The sequence below is a fragment of the Crocodylus siamensis genome, chromosome 8 (genome assembly GCF_052110815.1).
Source record: "Crocodylus siamensis isolate JL-2025a chromosome 8, ASM5211081v1, whole genome shotgun sequence".
NCBI classification, from domain to species: domain Eukaryota; kingdom Metazoa; phylum Chordata; order Crocodylia; family Crocodylidae; genus Crocodylus; species Crocodylus siamensis.
The window spans coordinates 74,949,823-74,966,344 of record NC_143402.1 but is presented as its reverse complement, the minus strand read 5'-3'; the positions used below and the strand labels follow the sequence as shown (position 1 = coordinate 74,966,344).

Here is a 16,522-nt window from a genome sequence, read left to right as displayed (position 1 = left end):
GCCTCTCCTCAGAAGTCATGCTCCCTAGCCCCTGAACCATTTTTGTTACCCTCTGTTGGACTCTCCCCAATTTATTCACATCCTTTCTGTAATGGAGGGGGCCAAAACTGGTCAAAGAACTCTAGATATGGCTTCACCAGTGCCGAATAGAGGGGAATAATCACTCCCCTTGGTCTGCTGGCAGTGCTCCTACTAATGCAATCGAGTATGCCCTTAGCCTTCTTGGCAACAAGGGCACACTGCTGGCTCACATTCAGTTATTGTCCACTGTAACCCCCAGGTCTTTTTTTGCGCAGCTGATGTTGAGCCAGTTGGTCCCCAGCCTGCACCAATGCATGGGATTGTCCCATCCTAAGTGCAGGACTTTTCACTTGTCTAAAGCTGGATAAAGCAGACAGAAGAGATATGTGACAGGGTAAAGGTCATTTTAATGAAAAAGTGGCTCAGGAAAGGAGGAAGATGTGGCGGTTAGGAGTTGCTGCCCTAATCCAGAAAAGGGAAAAGCCACAGCAGAACTAGGGGTGCTGAGTGGAGGTCACAGGACTATTCTCCCAATTCAGGGTACTTGTATCACAACATTCCCCCTATCATAACATATATGAGAGGCCCTTTCCTTTTCTCAAAACCATGCTTTACCCACCAATGAAGTTCAGAATAGCAAAGGAATCATTTTTTTAATACAGTAAAAATTTTCTAAAAATTGAAACATTAAAGTTTACACAAAGTCAAATATTATACAAGGGCTACAGATAAGAAAGCATATGTTTGAGCTCTTTATTCTAGCTCAAAATATACATATTTACCATAAGTCCTACAAGGTTTTTCTGATTCTCACTGGCCAAACCCGACAAATAACAGAGCCAAAACATTGTCTCATATTCTGTTTATTCATTTTTGGCAGTTATTATTTGGCTTTGTAAGGACTTGTCTTGATATGTATACCCTAGTTTTTAATCTACAGTTTTATGAGCCATCCTGATATTTCACTCTTTTCCTTGGGTATTGCATGCAGTGAAGGCAATTAAATGTTTTTGAGTAGTGTTATTTAAAAAGAAGAATAACAGAAATATCAGTTATATTTATACACACCCTTCCTCTCCTTCCTCCAGGAAAACAAGAAGAAAGGATGTACCACAGGACAACCACCAGAACTGGATGGAAAAACAAGTCATCTTAAACTGTTTAAATTTTATCAGTTGCCTATCTAATATTTTAAAAAAGGGTTATAATGTATCTCTCACTTAAAGTAGCAAATGAGACGTCAGATGACTTTAAATAACTATTCACAAATAAGAAGCAGAGGGCAAGTAATACCGCACAGACATACATTACATGAAATAATAAACCAGATACTGATTACACTAACTGAGAATACCAGTGCCCACTCCAGTTGTTATTTCCTTAATTACCATTTCAGTGAAAAGAGGACTTCTGAAGTCTGATCTGTGTTGTGAAGTTCAGAGTACAGTGTTGCTATAGACACTAAAAATTCCACTTTATGATGTCAACAGATTATTCAATTCAGGTGGGGGGAAATGACATTTGCTCCAATATAGAAACATATATGCTGTATTGTGAACAGCATACCAGACTATTTATTTAAAAAAAAACAGGATTATCTAAGGAGGGGTGAGAAAGGACTAGGATGCAAAATAAACTTCAGAATTGTGTCTCTGAAGCACATGCTTGATCACTGTACTAGTGCCTATAATTACCACAAGGTAGCTAAGAGCAGAGATTTGCAGTGTCAGCTACTCACATTTTTAGCCCACAGTAAATGAAAGCTGTGTGGAGGCTCAGGCCTCAATGAAAGGAATAAGCGAATTTTCATTTACCACCAGGTAAAAGAGTGCACACCAGCCTTGTTTATTGTGCGTCAAGTTGGTTGTGTGACTTAAGACAATCTTTCCTCAGACATGATGAAGAATGTCTTGCATTCAAAAGTTTGCCTAACTTTATTCCAACCATGCAGGTGGTCCAATAAAATATATCACGCAGAAAAATCCTTGCTTCTTTACAATAATAGCAGTCACATGTAATTCAGTATGAGTTATGCCATCAGAAATCTGTCCTAAATGAACAGAACCTCAAACACACATCCATCAAAAATGTTTAGCAGTTGAGTTCAGATAACAACATGAGCATGTTGCAAATTATCAGCTATGAAACTAATTCTTTAGATATCATTTTACACTTTTTTTGTCCCAACTTTTCATAGCTCAACCTCATACAAATTGTTAGGATGACCTTGCTATGAAGCTAAAATGTAATAAACTAACAAGGGGAACAACAGGGCAAGTCAGCACGCAGAGCACATGACCATAAAACGTAAGACACCTACTGCAAACTAGCAACAGCACAGACATTCAAAATTGTAGCCAACATGATCACTTAACTCATTCTGTCAGGCCTAGGTACAGCACCACAAGAGATAAATCACATATTACATAGGTCTGGGACTCCTGTAATAACTAAGCACAATGAGCGCCCAGTGAAGAATGTTGTATAAGCATTCATTCATTCATTCATTCATTCAAAGTTCCTCACTTTTTAGGATCTCTCTCACCACTATGCAATCTGACAACTTTGCTGATGTCTCGCATACCTGGTGAATCAGACAAACATTCCTCTGTGCTGATTTATGTCACAGGGACGGGAAATTCTCCCATTTTTTCCTCTATATGTACTGCAAGTTCCCTCATGTGGGGCACTTCTCTCAGGTGGGGACCCTCCGTGAATATATCAACACTAACAGCATTATTAGAATGAAGTAATAGTATCTAGCCACAGACTGGTGTCATTTCTAAGCTGTAAATCAAAGGGGGAATCTATGACAGGGAAGGGGAAAGGAAAAATATTTAAACTCAGCGTAGCTCTCTGTCAAGGAAATCAGTTAAATATTAAAGGTGCCATTCTTTGTATGCCCCATACTACTTAGGGCAAGAACTATATTTTGTACAACATTAGTACAGGGACTTCCAGTTCTGCTTCACCTCTCTGGGTTCATCCAGATTATAGATAACAAGGAAAAAGATCATAGCTATGACAACACACATAACTTATAGCAAAAAAAGATTAAAAATTCAATTTTCAGAGCAGTTTCTTTGAATTTTTGGCTGCTATCAGATGTTAAAAAAACCCGAAAACCGCATTTTACCAGAAGAAGCAGCGTATTACTTTGACCTGGCTCTGCAGAGTCTGTATAGATCCGGTGCTTCAGCAGAGTTTTTTGGCGCTTTTATCTAAAGTGGAGTCAATCAGATATTAGATGAAAGTACCAATAAAGCCCCACTAAAATGCTCAATTTATACACATATTGGGTGAGCTGGGTCCAACCAACACAGCGTCTCTTCTGGACATGTGCTGGGCTTGGTGCAGGAACACACCGAGTTTAATGTAAGGTGCCAGGGGTTTGGGAGTTTTTTTTCAAATCTCTGCAAGCAGTTATGCAGAAATGTAGGCTTTTTCAGGTGCCACTCAGCAAGAAAATTAGGAAGTTTCTTGGATGACTGCAAGTGTGGATTCCACGGCATGGAAACCATTGTGCATCCAGCATGTAGCTAAACAGTCTTTGACAAGAGTCATTTGAATAGCTACATCCTTTGGGGCCATACATGTACCACGTACCTTTTCATGTGCCCTTTCAAAGGCACATGAAAAGGTACAAGGGATAGACCAGTTGCAATACTCCCGCACTTTGCTTGCAGCTCAAAACCTGTGTTACAACTTCATGGGAAACAGACTGTGGTATCCTCCCCTGGCTACATTCAGAATAACAGTTATTGTGGAATGTGTAAATGTCCTTTCTTTTACAAGCCTGTGCAAGTATGCAACCTGCTGCAGAAGACATGTAAGCAGTATTCTTTTCGATGTGGTGGGATTAAGTATTGCATCATCCAGAGATTCCTGTAGTTCTCACCCAAATCTGGTGCCAGATCTAGCAGTTGAGACTAGGGCAAATGCTGCACAAATGTGAGCAGATTGCTTCATGTAGCAGCCTTTCAGATTTCAGTTAAAGAAACATTTCAGAAGCAGGTGAGGGAGCTACCTGAGTTCAGGGGGAGGAAGCCTGGGTAGAAGGTAGAAGGAATACATTCACTAAATGGTAACAGGGTGATGTACATCAGACCAGATTTGTGCATCAGACCTTTAAGGAATGTCAATACTGGCAGATAGGAGAAGATGGAAAGCAACTGTAATGGAGGGCATTATATGTCAGTAAGGCTGCAAGGCGAGCTGAAATAATCTAGAATATTTCCAATATGGTAAGTAATCCAAACATCGTAAACCATGGTGAATTGCCCAAATGGTAAGTCTCTTCCATTTGAAAGAGTAATAATTCTTCTTGGCTGGTTTCCAGCATGGATAGCCTTTCAGGGGAAGGAAGCAGGGAGTGGGGGGGGAAAAAGGAGGAGGGTTTCTTTGGCATATTTAGCTTTTGCCCAGATCACTGAGGTAGAACGTGACCTTGGAATAGAATGAGCATAAAATTACTCAAAGCCCTTTGGTGGAGTTTGATACACTCTCTCTATAAAAGGGTGTCATGGTTGAAGTAAACCTGGCTGATAGTTAGGCAAAAACCTGTGAAGGCTGTTAAACCTGTTTATTCGCAGGCATGAAAACAGAACACTCAGTGTATTAAATAATGCACGTGTATATGCATGTAAATACATGCATGTATTTTCTTGGATTATTATCACCTCCATGTCCAGGGTAGCTGCAAGTCCAAAGTCATCCACAGTCAGTGCTGGGGCATGGGTGATTGTCTCACCCAGGGAGAAAGGCTACTATAGGCAGGCAGAGTAACTGAAGCATCTTCTATGCCTGTTCCACTGTTTTGATCAGGATATCTATTGGTTCAAGGGAAAGATGCTAGCTATTAATGGCAATTATAATCTCTTTCTTTGGGTAAAATCATGAGACTGGTGTTCAAAGACAAATGAGATGTCATATTCCCAGAAGATCAATATGGTAATACTGGCATATCATATTGCTACTGGCCACATTTCAGCAGCCCATCCTGTCTCCATATTATTATGTGCCCCCCTACTATGCACTCATAAAATGCTGCACCAGACATGGTCCTAACCTGCCTGGAAACAGCTCTTTGTCTGAGCTGGCAAAGGAGTGGCCGGAGGGAGGGAATGAGGAGGACCACAATTCCAGTTAATGCCAATGTCATTCTGGGTTGGGGGGAAACTTGAGAAGCTGGGAGCAGTCTCAGAGCTGGTGTTAACACCAGCACCAACTCTGGCTTTCTTATCAATTGATTCTTTCTACTCTTTTTCGAACAGAAATGGTTTCTATGTAATGTCCAAGGCTAAGAATTCAGTTTCTCCATCTAAGTGTCGATGTTGAGGATCTTGGTGCCAGAATCTTCATTACCAAGGAAAATGTAGTGGGCAAGTAGTCAGTGCTCCAAGAAAAAGCACTAATACAACCCAACCAGTACTCAACAGTATCATGATGTAGTTTTTCCATCGCAGTTCAACACTTTGGATGAGTATAGGGTATTGTGAATCCAGAGTGAGGCATCAATATATGAATCAGGGAGAAAGACTGGTTATCTATTATGTATTTTCTATTTTTATATCTAACACATCAATAGGATGACATTCAACCACCGAGAAAATGAGACAAATACACAGCAACTTCATTGACCTTAGTAATATATATCTCTAACATTTCCTGGAGCATTGTTTCTATGACTAAAAAAAAAAATCTCTTCAAGTGTCAGTACAATGTATATCTTCCATGTTTCTACAACCAATACAATGTATAGATTTTCAGGATTATTTTACACAATTTTTTGAACAAAATTACATCATGAGGAATCTTTCTAGTTGAATTAGACTCTATCTTAAACAACAGTTATAGTATGTTTCTCATTTAAAGTAACAAGAAAATTATTTTTATTTTAACTCATCTTGAAGAAGCTAAAGGAGAGATTTGATTTAAAGTAAAATGTAGGAGAGGAACTTTGAAACCCTGGGTGTTTTGTATTGCCCTTGTGGGCCTAGTTTGCAAAACAAAAGTTGCCCTTTTAAAATAATGTCACAGCTTTCTCGTTTCAAAATTCCATTATTTGTTCTCTGTATAGGACTTTTAAAGTAAAAGATGCCTTATAGCTCTGCTGCTTTTACTGAAGATTTTGAAAGTAGTAAAGCCAGACCTTCACAACAACAACAAAAAGCAATTGTTAAAAACAGATTCCAAGCCAAGATGAAAGATTTTGCTCTCAGTGATATAAGCAACCACATTTGTAATACAACTACTTTGTTTCTGGCCAATGTTTGGTTTATATTTCACCATTACGTGAATTTATAAAGGAGGCAAGACAGGGTGGCACCTTATAGACTAACTCATTCAGAGAGGTATGAGCTTTCGCATGTGCACATGCACATGTGTGTGCGTGCGAGTGTGAGTGTGTGTGTATATGTATGAGAAGATACCCTATCAATAGGGGTCCCTCTACATTTCACACTTCTCTACACTTACACCAATGGTTTTATGCAGAAGCGATTCTTTTAAGAAGCTGTAAAATGATCACACTTATCGTCGTATCCATTTACACAGCACATTGAATCTCAAAGGATTTTGAAGCACAAACAGTAAATATGTTACAAGGATGAACGCAATAAGATTACATCCCCAAGAGTTTCTGTTCCCTGATCTTCAATACGAAGGGAAAATTTTGCAGCTAAAATGTTTTTAAGGAGCCTTCACCAAGTTGCTTTACCATCAATAGTCCCTTACATTCCCTACCTGTTTCAGGCTACCCCCTCCTCAAATAGAAAACAACTGGATTTAATTACAAAAGGACAAATCTGAATAGTGGGATGAAGGATCAGGTAGAAGTACTAGAGGAACCTTTATCACATTAGAAAGGCCACCTGCCTCTCCTTTTCATCCCTTATCAGTCTGCTTATTATTATTTTAATTTATTGCATAAAAGGTGAACTCTCCTAGTGGCAAACACCTTACATCTTGTTTGTTCTGTGAGCAAATAGCATGTTTTAAGTGCCATACAAGTAAATAATTATAAATAATTTTGCGGTGGGGGAAAACATTTTTGGGCATTAGCTGTAGTACTGTACCCATATTTTATTGACATTGACAGCAAATTCCCTTTAATGGGTGAATAACTTGTCCCTAAAAGAAGAGGGAGAACACTTACGTGGGGGAATTATAAACATCATTCTGTAAAACTGTTTGAACTAACACTTTATAGCATAACTCCTGGAAAAGCTCTAATCAGAAATACAACTGCAGATAGCTTTATAACAACGACAAATCTCGCTTTGTTATAAAGATGAATCAATTGCTAACATCCTTTTTTGACTAGCTAGGAAAGACACTACATTGTGAAAGATTTTGATGTAGCACTATCAAGTGAAACATGTTTCTGGCATTACAAGATCAGAATATGCTATCCTACTGAGACAGAGAGTCTCAGAAAAGCTGGCATTGTGACCTTCTCACCTGCTGTTTCATTTCAGCGTAGACTTTTTCTGAGTTCAGCTCCACCTGCCGCTTAAACTCCTCCAGGGCAGCATCTGCCTGCTGGGCCTGCAGCCTCTGTACCTCTGTCACCCGAGTCAGCTGCTCCTCCTTCTCCCTAGAAAGTCACAGAAAATTTTTAGAGTTCAAGTATCAAATGAAAGAACAAGTGTGCTGGTGTAAAAGAAAGGCCTTTAACCCTATCAGTTTAAAATAGTATTCAGGGTTTCAATTTCCTGTCCCAGCTTATGCCAAACTTGCCTCAGTAATACTTTGAAGAACAAAATAGCAACCTGGGTAAGAAGTCTAGAGTTATTTTCACTTTCTCTATTCAATTTGGCAAGCCTAAATATAGTACCTATAATCCATGAAATTAATGCTATTTTATAAACCTTGTACTAGGACCACTTAAATAACACATCCTTATTACAACAACATATAACTTTTTTCTTTAATATTGCCATTAATAGCTCTAACATACATCCAACTAATTTTTCAATGAGGAAAATGGTTTGTAGTAAGATTATATTATTCTATTATCAGATGAAAACAGTTATATCCCCAGTACCATCTCTGCTAAAACCAACAAGAGGTTACTCATTCCCTAGAATATATCAAAACAAACAAGCATTGAAAATATGAGGCTTATGGGTTACTTAGGCTAAGTACAGATGGTCAAAAAGCCCGAGGTTGAACCAATTCAATGTTTGCAGATTACTATAAACTGCACAGATTGAATTGATAAACAAGTGAATAGACACTCCCTTTTGATTCAGGAAACGCAGCCACATGCCTGCAGCAGCCCAGGCCAGAAGCCAGGGGGTGCTAGACCATGCCTCCCTGCTTGGCTGGAGAAGACAGTTTGGGCCAAGATTAGCCTGCCCACCCTGTGAGGAATGGGGTTTGCAGGGGAGGTGCAAGGGACCCTGAGATGCTGGGTTAACTGGGATGTGAGTTACCTTGAATCTGGAAGGGATCTGGAACAGAAGTTCAATAAACTGATTTAACCTAAATTAATTAAGTCTGATACAACACCCATCTGGGTTTATCTTTAACTGGTCTCAGCCATTTTGAACGCAGTTTATGTACACTGAACTTCTGTTGTGTTACAGATGTGAACTGGTATCTGACCACTTATACCAGTATATGTGTAATTTCTGTTCCTAGCCTTAGCCAAACCAGTGAAAGCCCTTGCTATTATTTTATACATTCAGCACTTGTAGAATTTCCAAGCGCCTTCCTATCTCTCAGTACTGCTTATTAGGAAAATAATAGTTTATTGTTTGCCATGCTGTACGCTCATATTTGGATTAAACTGTTTAAAATATGTACAATTTGATCATTATGTAGCAAACTTTATCATGATATACAGATAAATATAAATATCATGGACTTCTGATCTTGGTATTGATGCATCATATGTCTCCATCATGATAATCTGTAAATATATTAAAGACATCCTGGTGCAAACTTTCATGTGGAAGGCAAAAAATAAGACATGTTAGATATGTTACTGTTTACATCAGCACATCGAAGTCCAGTTCACAGAGAGTTTAGTATAAAACTTAGCATGGTTTAGTATAAAGCTTAGCATGGTTGTGTTGATAACCTGCATTGCAGCTGGCACAACCAACTGCTTATAATAGAAAAAAAAGTGATAAATCTGGAGATTGTGACTAGCGTTTTTATCTTACAGGTAAAAAGGCAGCACCCTGTGACAAAGTTCCTGTTTTTGATGGAAATGGTTGCATACAAAACAAAGGATCAGACACATTAGAGATGGAAAGAAAGCAGCTCAGCAAGTCAGTCTATCCCTGCCAGTACTCAATCCTTTTATGAAACACAGGAAGCATCCAGTTCTGATATTTTAAAGTTGTGGCACACACATTTCTTCCTGTGCCTTTCATCTCAGAGTTGAACAATGAGACAAAAAAATATTCAAATCAGTGTAGGTAATGATTACTACTACTTTGTTTTACACGTATTTAAGAAAATGCTACAAAATGATGCTGCTCTCTACCACTGTTGGGCTATTCAAACATGCACAGATTATTTTTCTTTTTATCACATGTGTTTATCTTTTCCCCCACCAAGTAAACAAGAAACTGCGTACAAGAGTGAACGTGGTTATTTTAACTGAACTTCGTTTGATGAAAACTGTTCTTGCTATTATTTTTTGCCAACCACATCAGCCTTTTTATACTCTTACTGCAATACTGTTAGATGATATGCATAACATATAGGCAAACGTACTTTACACTCAACATTAAAACAGCTCTACTTCCCAGTTTCTATTTACAAATAGTATAATGATTCAGTCCTGTATATGAATAAACATTAATAGTTCCCATCCACTTGCATAATACTCTCATCCACTTCTACAACTTAGAAGTACCTGATGTTTCTTCTTCACACAAAAAATATTTCACTTCTGTAACACTCTTGTTTTAATCCACGAAACTCTTTAAAAGATTGTTTCTCAATTACTGAAAAAAACCATTGAGCTGCTAAGTTATTCTCACTCTGCTCTCATTTTCCCTGTGATTTGTCTCTGTTTAGGTCTTTCCATATTGAGCCAACCATGGTTTTTACTTCTTTGTGCTTCAATTAAAACTGAGAAACCAAAGACCTTGTCTACACTCTAAAGTTTTGTTGGCAATAGTTCTATCAACTCAAAACAGCTGAAAGTAAGTCACCAACAAGTGTACACACCACTGTGACTGGATTGGTGCTGCACATCCCTACCACAAGCAGACTCCAGACCTTCTGACTCCTAATCCTTTAAGTAATAAACCATTCACATTTTCGAAAGATTATATACAGATAAATGACAAAATCAGCATATAGGTTTCTTTCTTTAAACTCAGTCATTCTAGGGAATGTTCTGAATATCTAGATTTGAATGACAATCATACACCATTAGCCAGAAGCCATGGGGCTCTTCAGCCTGGAAAAGCGCAGGCTCAGGGGTGATCTGGTGGCCACCTATAAGTTCATCGGGGTGCTCATCAGGATCTGGGGGAACGTCTGTTCACCAGAGCGCCCCAAGGGATGACAAGATCGAACAGTCACAAACTCCATCGCAACCAATTCAGGCTGGACCTAAGAAAGAACTTCTTCACTGTCCGGGCCCCCAAGGTCTGGAATAGACTGCCGCCGGAGGCGGTTCAAGCATCCACATTGAATGCCTTCAAGACACACTTGGATGTTTATCTTGCTGGGATCCTGTGACTTCTGCTGACTTCCTGGCCCTGGGGCTGGACTCGAGGATCCTCCGGGGTCCCTTCCAGCCCAAATGTCTATGAAATCTGTGATTTAAGATAGCATCATTACAACCTAAAAAAAGGTCAGTTTCTCAGACAACGTGTATTGGTGATGGCTCAGCTCCCTAGAATTGTCTTTAAATACCAAATCAGGAGGCTGAGATACTTGGCTGTACACTACCCTGGAAACCCAGAACCTAAGGAGATTCTCTGCAAATGGAAACTGGGGAATGTAGATGGGTCAGGGTAGAGATAAAGAAAACACGTACAGTACCATCCTTTCCCTCTTCTGAACCTCTGGGGAAACTCGGCTGGGTCCCTGGGTGCTACAGAACTTCCTTAAAGTGATACACAGCTTTAAACAAACTGAAGAGATCCTAGTGCCATGATAGTTTCAGAGTTTCTAGGGTCGGAAGGGACCTGAGCAGATCATCTAGTCCGACCCCCTGCCATGGCAGGAAAGAGTACTGGGGTCAAATGACCCCAGCAAGATGTTCATCTAACCTCCTCTTAAACACTCCCAGGGTAGGAGCCTGCACCACTTCTCTTGGAAGCTGGTTCCAGAACCTAGCCACCCTGACCGTGAAGTAGCACCTCCTGATATCTAACCTAAACCTGCCCTCTGCCAGCTTGTGACCGTTATTCCTGGTCACTCCTGGCAGTGCTCGGGGGAACAGGGACTCCCCCAATGCCTGCTGGTCCCCCCTGACTAGTTTATAACAGGCCACAAGATCCCCCCTCAGCCTTCTCTTTTGGAGGCTGAACAGGTCCAGGTCCCGCAGCCTCTCCCCATAGGGCCTGCCCTGCTGTCCCCTGATCATGCGAGTGGCCCTCCTCTGGACCCTCTCCATGCTGTCGACATCCCTCTTGAAGTGTGGCGCCCAGAACTGGACGCAGTACTCCAGCTGCGGCCTGACCAGTGCCGCACAGAGGGGGAGGATCACCATTTTGGACCTGCTCAGGTGCATGCCAAGGTGCGGTTGGCCTTCCTAACTGCCTCTCCACACTGCCGGCCCATGTTCATCTTGGAATCAATGATGACCCCAGATCCCTTTCCGCCTCCGTGCTGACAAGAAGGGAGTTCCCCAGCCTGTAGGTATGGTGCCGGTTGTTCCTCCCCAGGTGCATCACCTTGCACTTGTCTGTGTTGAAACCCATCCTATTCTCGTCCGCCCACCCTTGTAACCTGTCGAGGTCTGATTGCAGCCTGTTGCATCCTTCCAGTGTGCCCACGTCCCCCCACATCTTAGTGTCATCAGCAAATTTGAACAGGGTGCTTTTTACCCCCTCATCCAAATCACTGAACCCCACTGCCCACGTCCTTCCAGGTTGAGAAGGACCCATCCACTACCACCCTCTGGGGGCAGCCCTCCAGCCAGTTGGCGACCCATTTGACTGTGTGGGTGTCTACACCACAGCCCCCCAGTTTCTTAATGAGAACGGGGTGAGAGACAGTGTCAAAAGCCTTCCGGAAGTCCAGGAAGACTATATCCACTGCTATCCCTGCATCTAATGATCTGGTGATCTGATCGTAAAAGGCCACCAGGTTGGTCTGACAGGACCTGCCACTGATGAACCCGTGTTGGTTGCCCCTAAGCATGCAGTCCCCTCATGGCCCCTCCTGGATGTGTGCCAGCATAATTTTCTCGAACAGCTTGCCTAGGATTGAGGTAAGACTAACTGACCTATAGTTTCCCTGGTCCTCCTTCCTGCCTTTTTTGAAGATGGGGACCACATTGGCCCTCTTCCAGTCCTCCGGTACCCCACCAGAGCACCAGGAGTGCTCGTAAAGCCATGCCAAGGGACTTGCAATGACCTCGGCCAGTTCCTTTAGAACTCTAGGGTGGAGATCATCCGGGCCGGCTGACTTGAAAACGTCCAACCCCTCCAGAAGCTCCCTAACTAAATCCTCGCTAACCCATGGCCCAGATGTGCCTCCCCCAGGGGCTGCTTAACTGAAATGATTCAAAGGACATGCTGCAAGGGGAAACTCAATATCCTCCTTTGCCAAGGCTCCAGTTCAATGGACGGAGCCCTGAATGACAACTTTCCCTCCTTCACATCTGAGACTAACATCAGCTCTGAGGCAGAAGCAAAAGCTACAATGCAGTCTACCAAATTATCCCCAATAACTGACAAGAGGCGACAGAACACAACGTCTAGCCATATCATTTCCTGATAAAGCCAGTCTTTGTGCAAGAAATGAATTTCCCAATTGTTTTCACACACCTACTTCCTTGAAGAATACAGTTTCATACTAAAATATTGTAAGGTAGATGCAATGAACTGTACTTTTAGGAACTTGATTTTATGTACCTTCTTTTCTTTCCAGGATTTAATCCCATAAATAGATATACCATGCTCATTATAACCAGGAATAAGACTTCATTTCTTTTCAGGGGTGAGAAAGCCAGGTCTTTCTACTTTTTATGCATTTAAGATTTATACTGCAGCTTAGAAAACATGTACAACAATGGACGTGTATAAGAAAGGCTTTACTTTTTTTTCCCAAGACACTGAGCAGTGTGCCTCACATGAAACACTGAAATATTCACTTTGAAGATTATTTTTTTTTGTTGTACTAGTTGTGGGGCCTAGTACAATGCAATTACATCACTCAAATCCCCTAAAGCTGAGCCAGCATGAATATAAAAATAGGGTGAATTTACACTTTGGCCCCAATTTATTTATAAAAGCAGAAAATTCCTCTTGTTTTAATGTCTAAAGGATATGGTAACAGAATTAAATGTCTTATACAAGCACAAATCATCTCAGTTAAAGATGACTATGAAGTCTATGATAAGAATTGGAGAAAGAAGTAATGTGAAGTATACTGATAAATGAAGAATAACAGCATGTAAAATAATTTTCCTTAATGCTTCGTGGTAAGAATTTTCCTTGCCTTTTAAACTGTCTTCCTGGAGTTAATAACCAAGTACAGTAAGATATGACAGCATTACACATCAAATCAGTGGAAAGCAGTGGAGGTTCAGTGATTTATGTAAGATACAAAATAACCTCGAGATGCTCTCTTGGCTGCAGTGTGAACCAGTAATACTGTTTGTAAAGTTTTTGAGGCCCAAAGGTCTCTGCATACCAAACAAAATAAAAAGGCAACACCAGCCCACTGTCAAACCATGGTGGGAAAGAACTCTTCTATTCGACTAATAATTATAACAGGGTAAAATTAACACATCTGCGTATGTTATATGTATAAAGAAACATGCATAACTTTCATGGAAAATTCATTCTCAACTCCCACTTCTGAACACACATTCTATTCATAGCTCATAGGGTTTTTAAATAATACTGCAATTTTCTACGCAATAGCAGTCCATAATGTTTTCTTGTAAAAATAATACAGTCAATTGAGCTCCTGACCATGGAATCTGTTTGCCAGGCCCTCTACCATTTCTGACAGCCCTGGAAACCCACTTAGTGTCTAAGCAAAATAATGCTTTGCAGGTTTGGTGGGAATAAGAAAGTATTTTTGATATGGATGCGTTTTACAGCTAAGTGTGTTTTCACAATATAATGACATGCACATAGAGGTCAGGTATGAAACGTAGTTTACTGTCAAGGAAGACATGCAGAAACTCAGAGTGAAACATGCTGCAGTATGGAAAAACACTCTCCTTTTCCATGCTGTAAATATTTGTTAAGATATCATATACATGGATGGTTTCATTTATGCTCCATTTGGCATGTGCTAGTCACACCCTCCTTCAGTTCCCCTAATGAAGGGAGGGTATTTTCAAAGTAACACCTAAGCAAAGCATGCTTTCTTCTAAGCATCCCACTTGATATGTCTGACTGCACTTTGCATTGTGGACCTGAATGGGCAATAAATAAAATTAGGGACAGCGTTTCTACAAAACCCATTTCAAATCTGTTAGGTTAACGTCTTGTGACTAGATTCTTTAATACGTAAAAAGAGATCAGAATCCTTGATGGTAAAAATCCCTGGGTAGCCTATAACTTCTTCGGATTTAGTCCTATCAGTGCGAGCAAGGCTACTCATCATCAACTTGTATATCATTTCTGAAGCAGATGACTAGCAATCTGATGGAAAAACTTCAGAGCAGCCAAAGGGCTACACACTGCATGGACTGCACCTGCTTGAGCTGCAGGTCACCCACTGGGATGCCAGGACTGTCCCCCAAGTCACTGTATATGTGTGCCCCAAGCCCCACCAAATCACAGGCTCCCTTGGGCCCCACAGACAATACAGTCCTTCATTGCCCCCACGGGTGGGAGCAGGAAGCGGAAGCTGCAGGAGAATAGGAAACCCAGAGACCCTGATGATAGCAGTGGTTGAGGGAGTGGCACCCAGGCAGGAGCTCCTGGGTAAAAAATGAACCCCTCACAGGCCACAAATTGGACAGCCCTGCCAGCATATCTGCAATAATTGAGGGGATATAATAACTTGCCGATGAGTGCCTGCAGTAAGCTATACTTCCCAGGAGATGGATGGCAAGCGGAGGAGGGACTGTTGCACAGTGGTATGATGAAGCAAAAATGTCTTCGGAGGGCTACTTCTTGGGGAGGTGATGCTTAGCCCATGCTAAGGGCTGTGGAAAAGACCAAAAGCCAGGCCTTGCAGTAACACTAGCTACTGGTCAGCTCGAATGTGGATGAACGACTAACATTTCATTATTATTAGGATTTTTGTTTTTTGGGGTTTTTTGAGTGGAAGGCTGATGGCAAGCCATGATGTAGTTACAGTGTTGCTAAAATGAAATTTAAAGGGAAAAAAGGAGAATATAGTAACAATAACAGTGGGCCCTGGAACACATAATGGAAGAGAACAATGAAGGAAGTACTCAGAATCACGGTGGAGTTGCACTGTACTATGCTGCTCTGTTTGACGAAATGGTCTTAATGATTCCAACTGTCTTCCCTACTAAAAGAATAAAGAGAATTTCATCTGGGTAGTAAATATTCAACAGTTCAGGCATTAAAAATGTATAAAAAGGATTGCACTGAAAATATATCTGCTTTCTAGTACTACTCTTAAAGCTGAGGTATTTTGGAAACTTAGGTCTTTTTATTTCAATTTTCATTCTTTTTTTCTTGAACACACATTAAAAGGAAATGCAGCTCAGACAATCCTAGAATACTCCTAACATAAAGATCCCTGATCCCAGGATGACTTTCATTGTGTTAATATCAAAGATATAGAAAGATTTCACGGGCCACCTCACTCATTTGCCTTGGATACTGCAACCTAAGATCCTGGGTAGCTCTTGCTTAAAACCTGCCATTCAACCCTGGTCTCCCATCCATAAATGCATTTAAGTCACAGTGAAGTGGCTTAGTCGGACCAGGAGAAGAACATCTGATTCAAATTCAGGGGTACCAAAAGAGAAAGACTCCCCAGTTACTTTTCTTAGTGGGGTTCAGAACCTCATTAAATCTGTCCCTGAAACAAATTACTCTAGGCCCAAACTAGGTGGCAAAAGCCTTGGACAAACACAGTGTAGCTTCAAAGATACCCTTTTGGAGGTACTATATAGCTAGCACTGAACCCAGCCTGAAAGTAGAGTGGATCATGAGATTCCTCTCTGGAAAAATGCAAAAGTAAGCCTCTAACCCAAAAGAAATGGTGAAGAGACTGAATGATAAACCACTGTGAGCTACAGCATGAATGTAACTTGCAAGTTTTCCAAACTTGAAGCCAAGTCACTGTAAGGGTGGGCAGAGCCTGGAACAGGCTTCCCAGAGAGGTGGTGCTCTCACCTTCCCTGGAAATCTTCAAG

The 16,522-nt window shown here is 41.0% G+C and overlaps 1 protein-coding gene across 8 annotated transcripts in view; it reads right to left on the bottom strand.

Annotated features, from left to right (window-relative positions):
- Positions 1-16,522, bottom strand: part of CEP112 (centrosomal protein 112) — a 279,030-nt gene that overhangs the window by 141,407 nt on the left and 121,101 nt on the right. For all 8 annotated transcript variants that reach the window (XM_090059025.1, XM_090059029.1, XM_090059032.1 and 5 more), the window contains one exon: positions 7,483-7,618. In XM_090059025.1, coding sequence (XP_089915151.1) covers positions 7,483-7,618 — 136 coding nt within the window. The remainder of the gene's footprint in view (positions 1-7,482; positions 7,619-16,522) is intronic.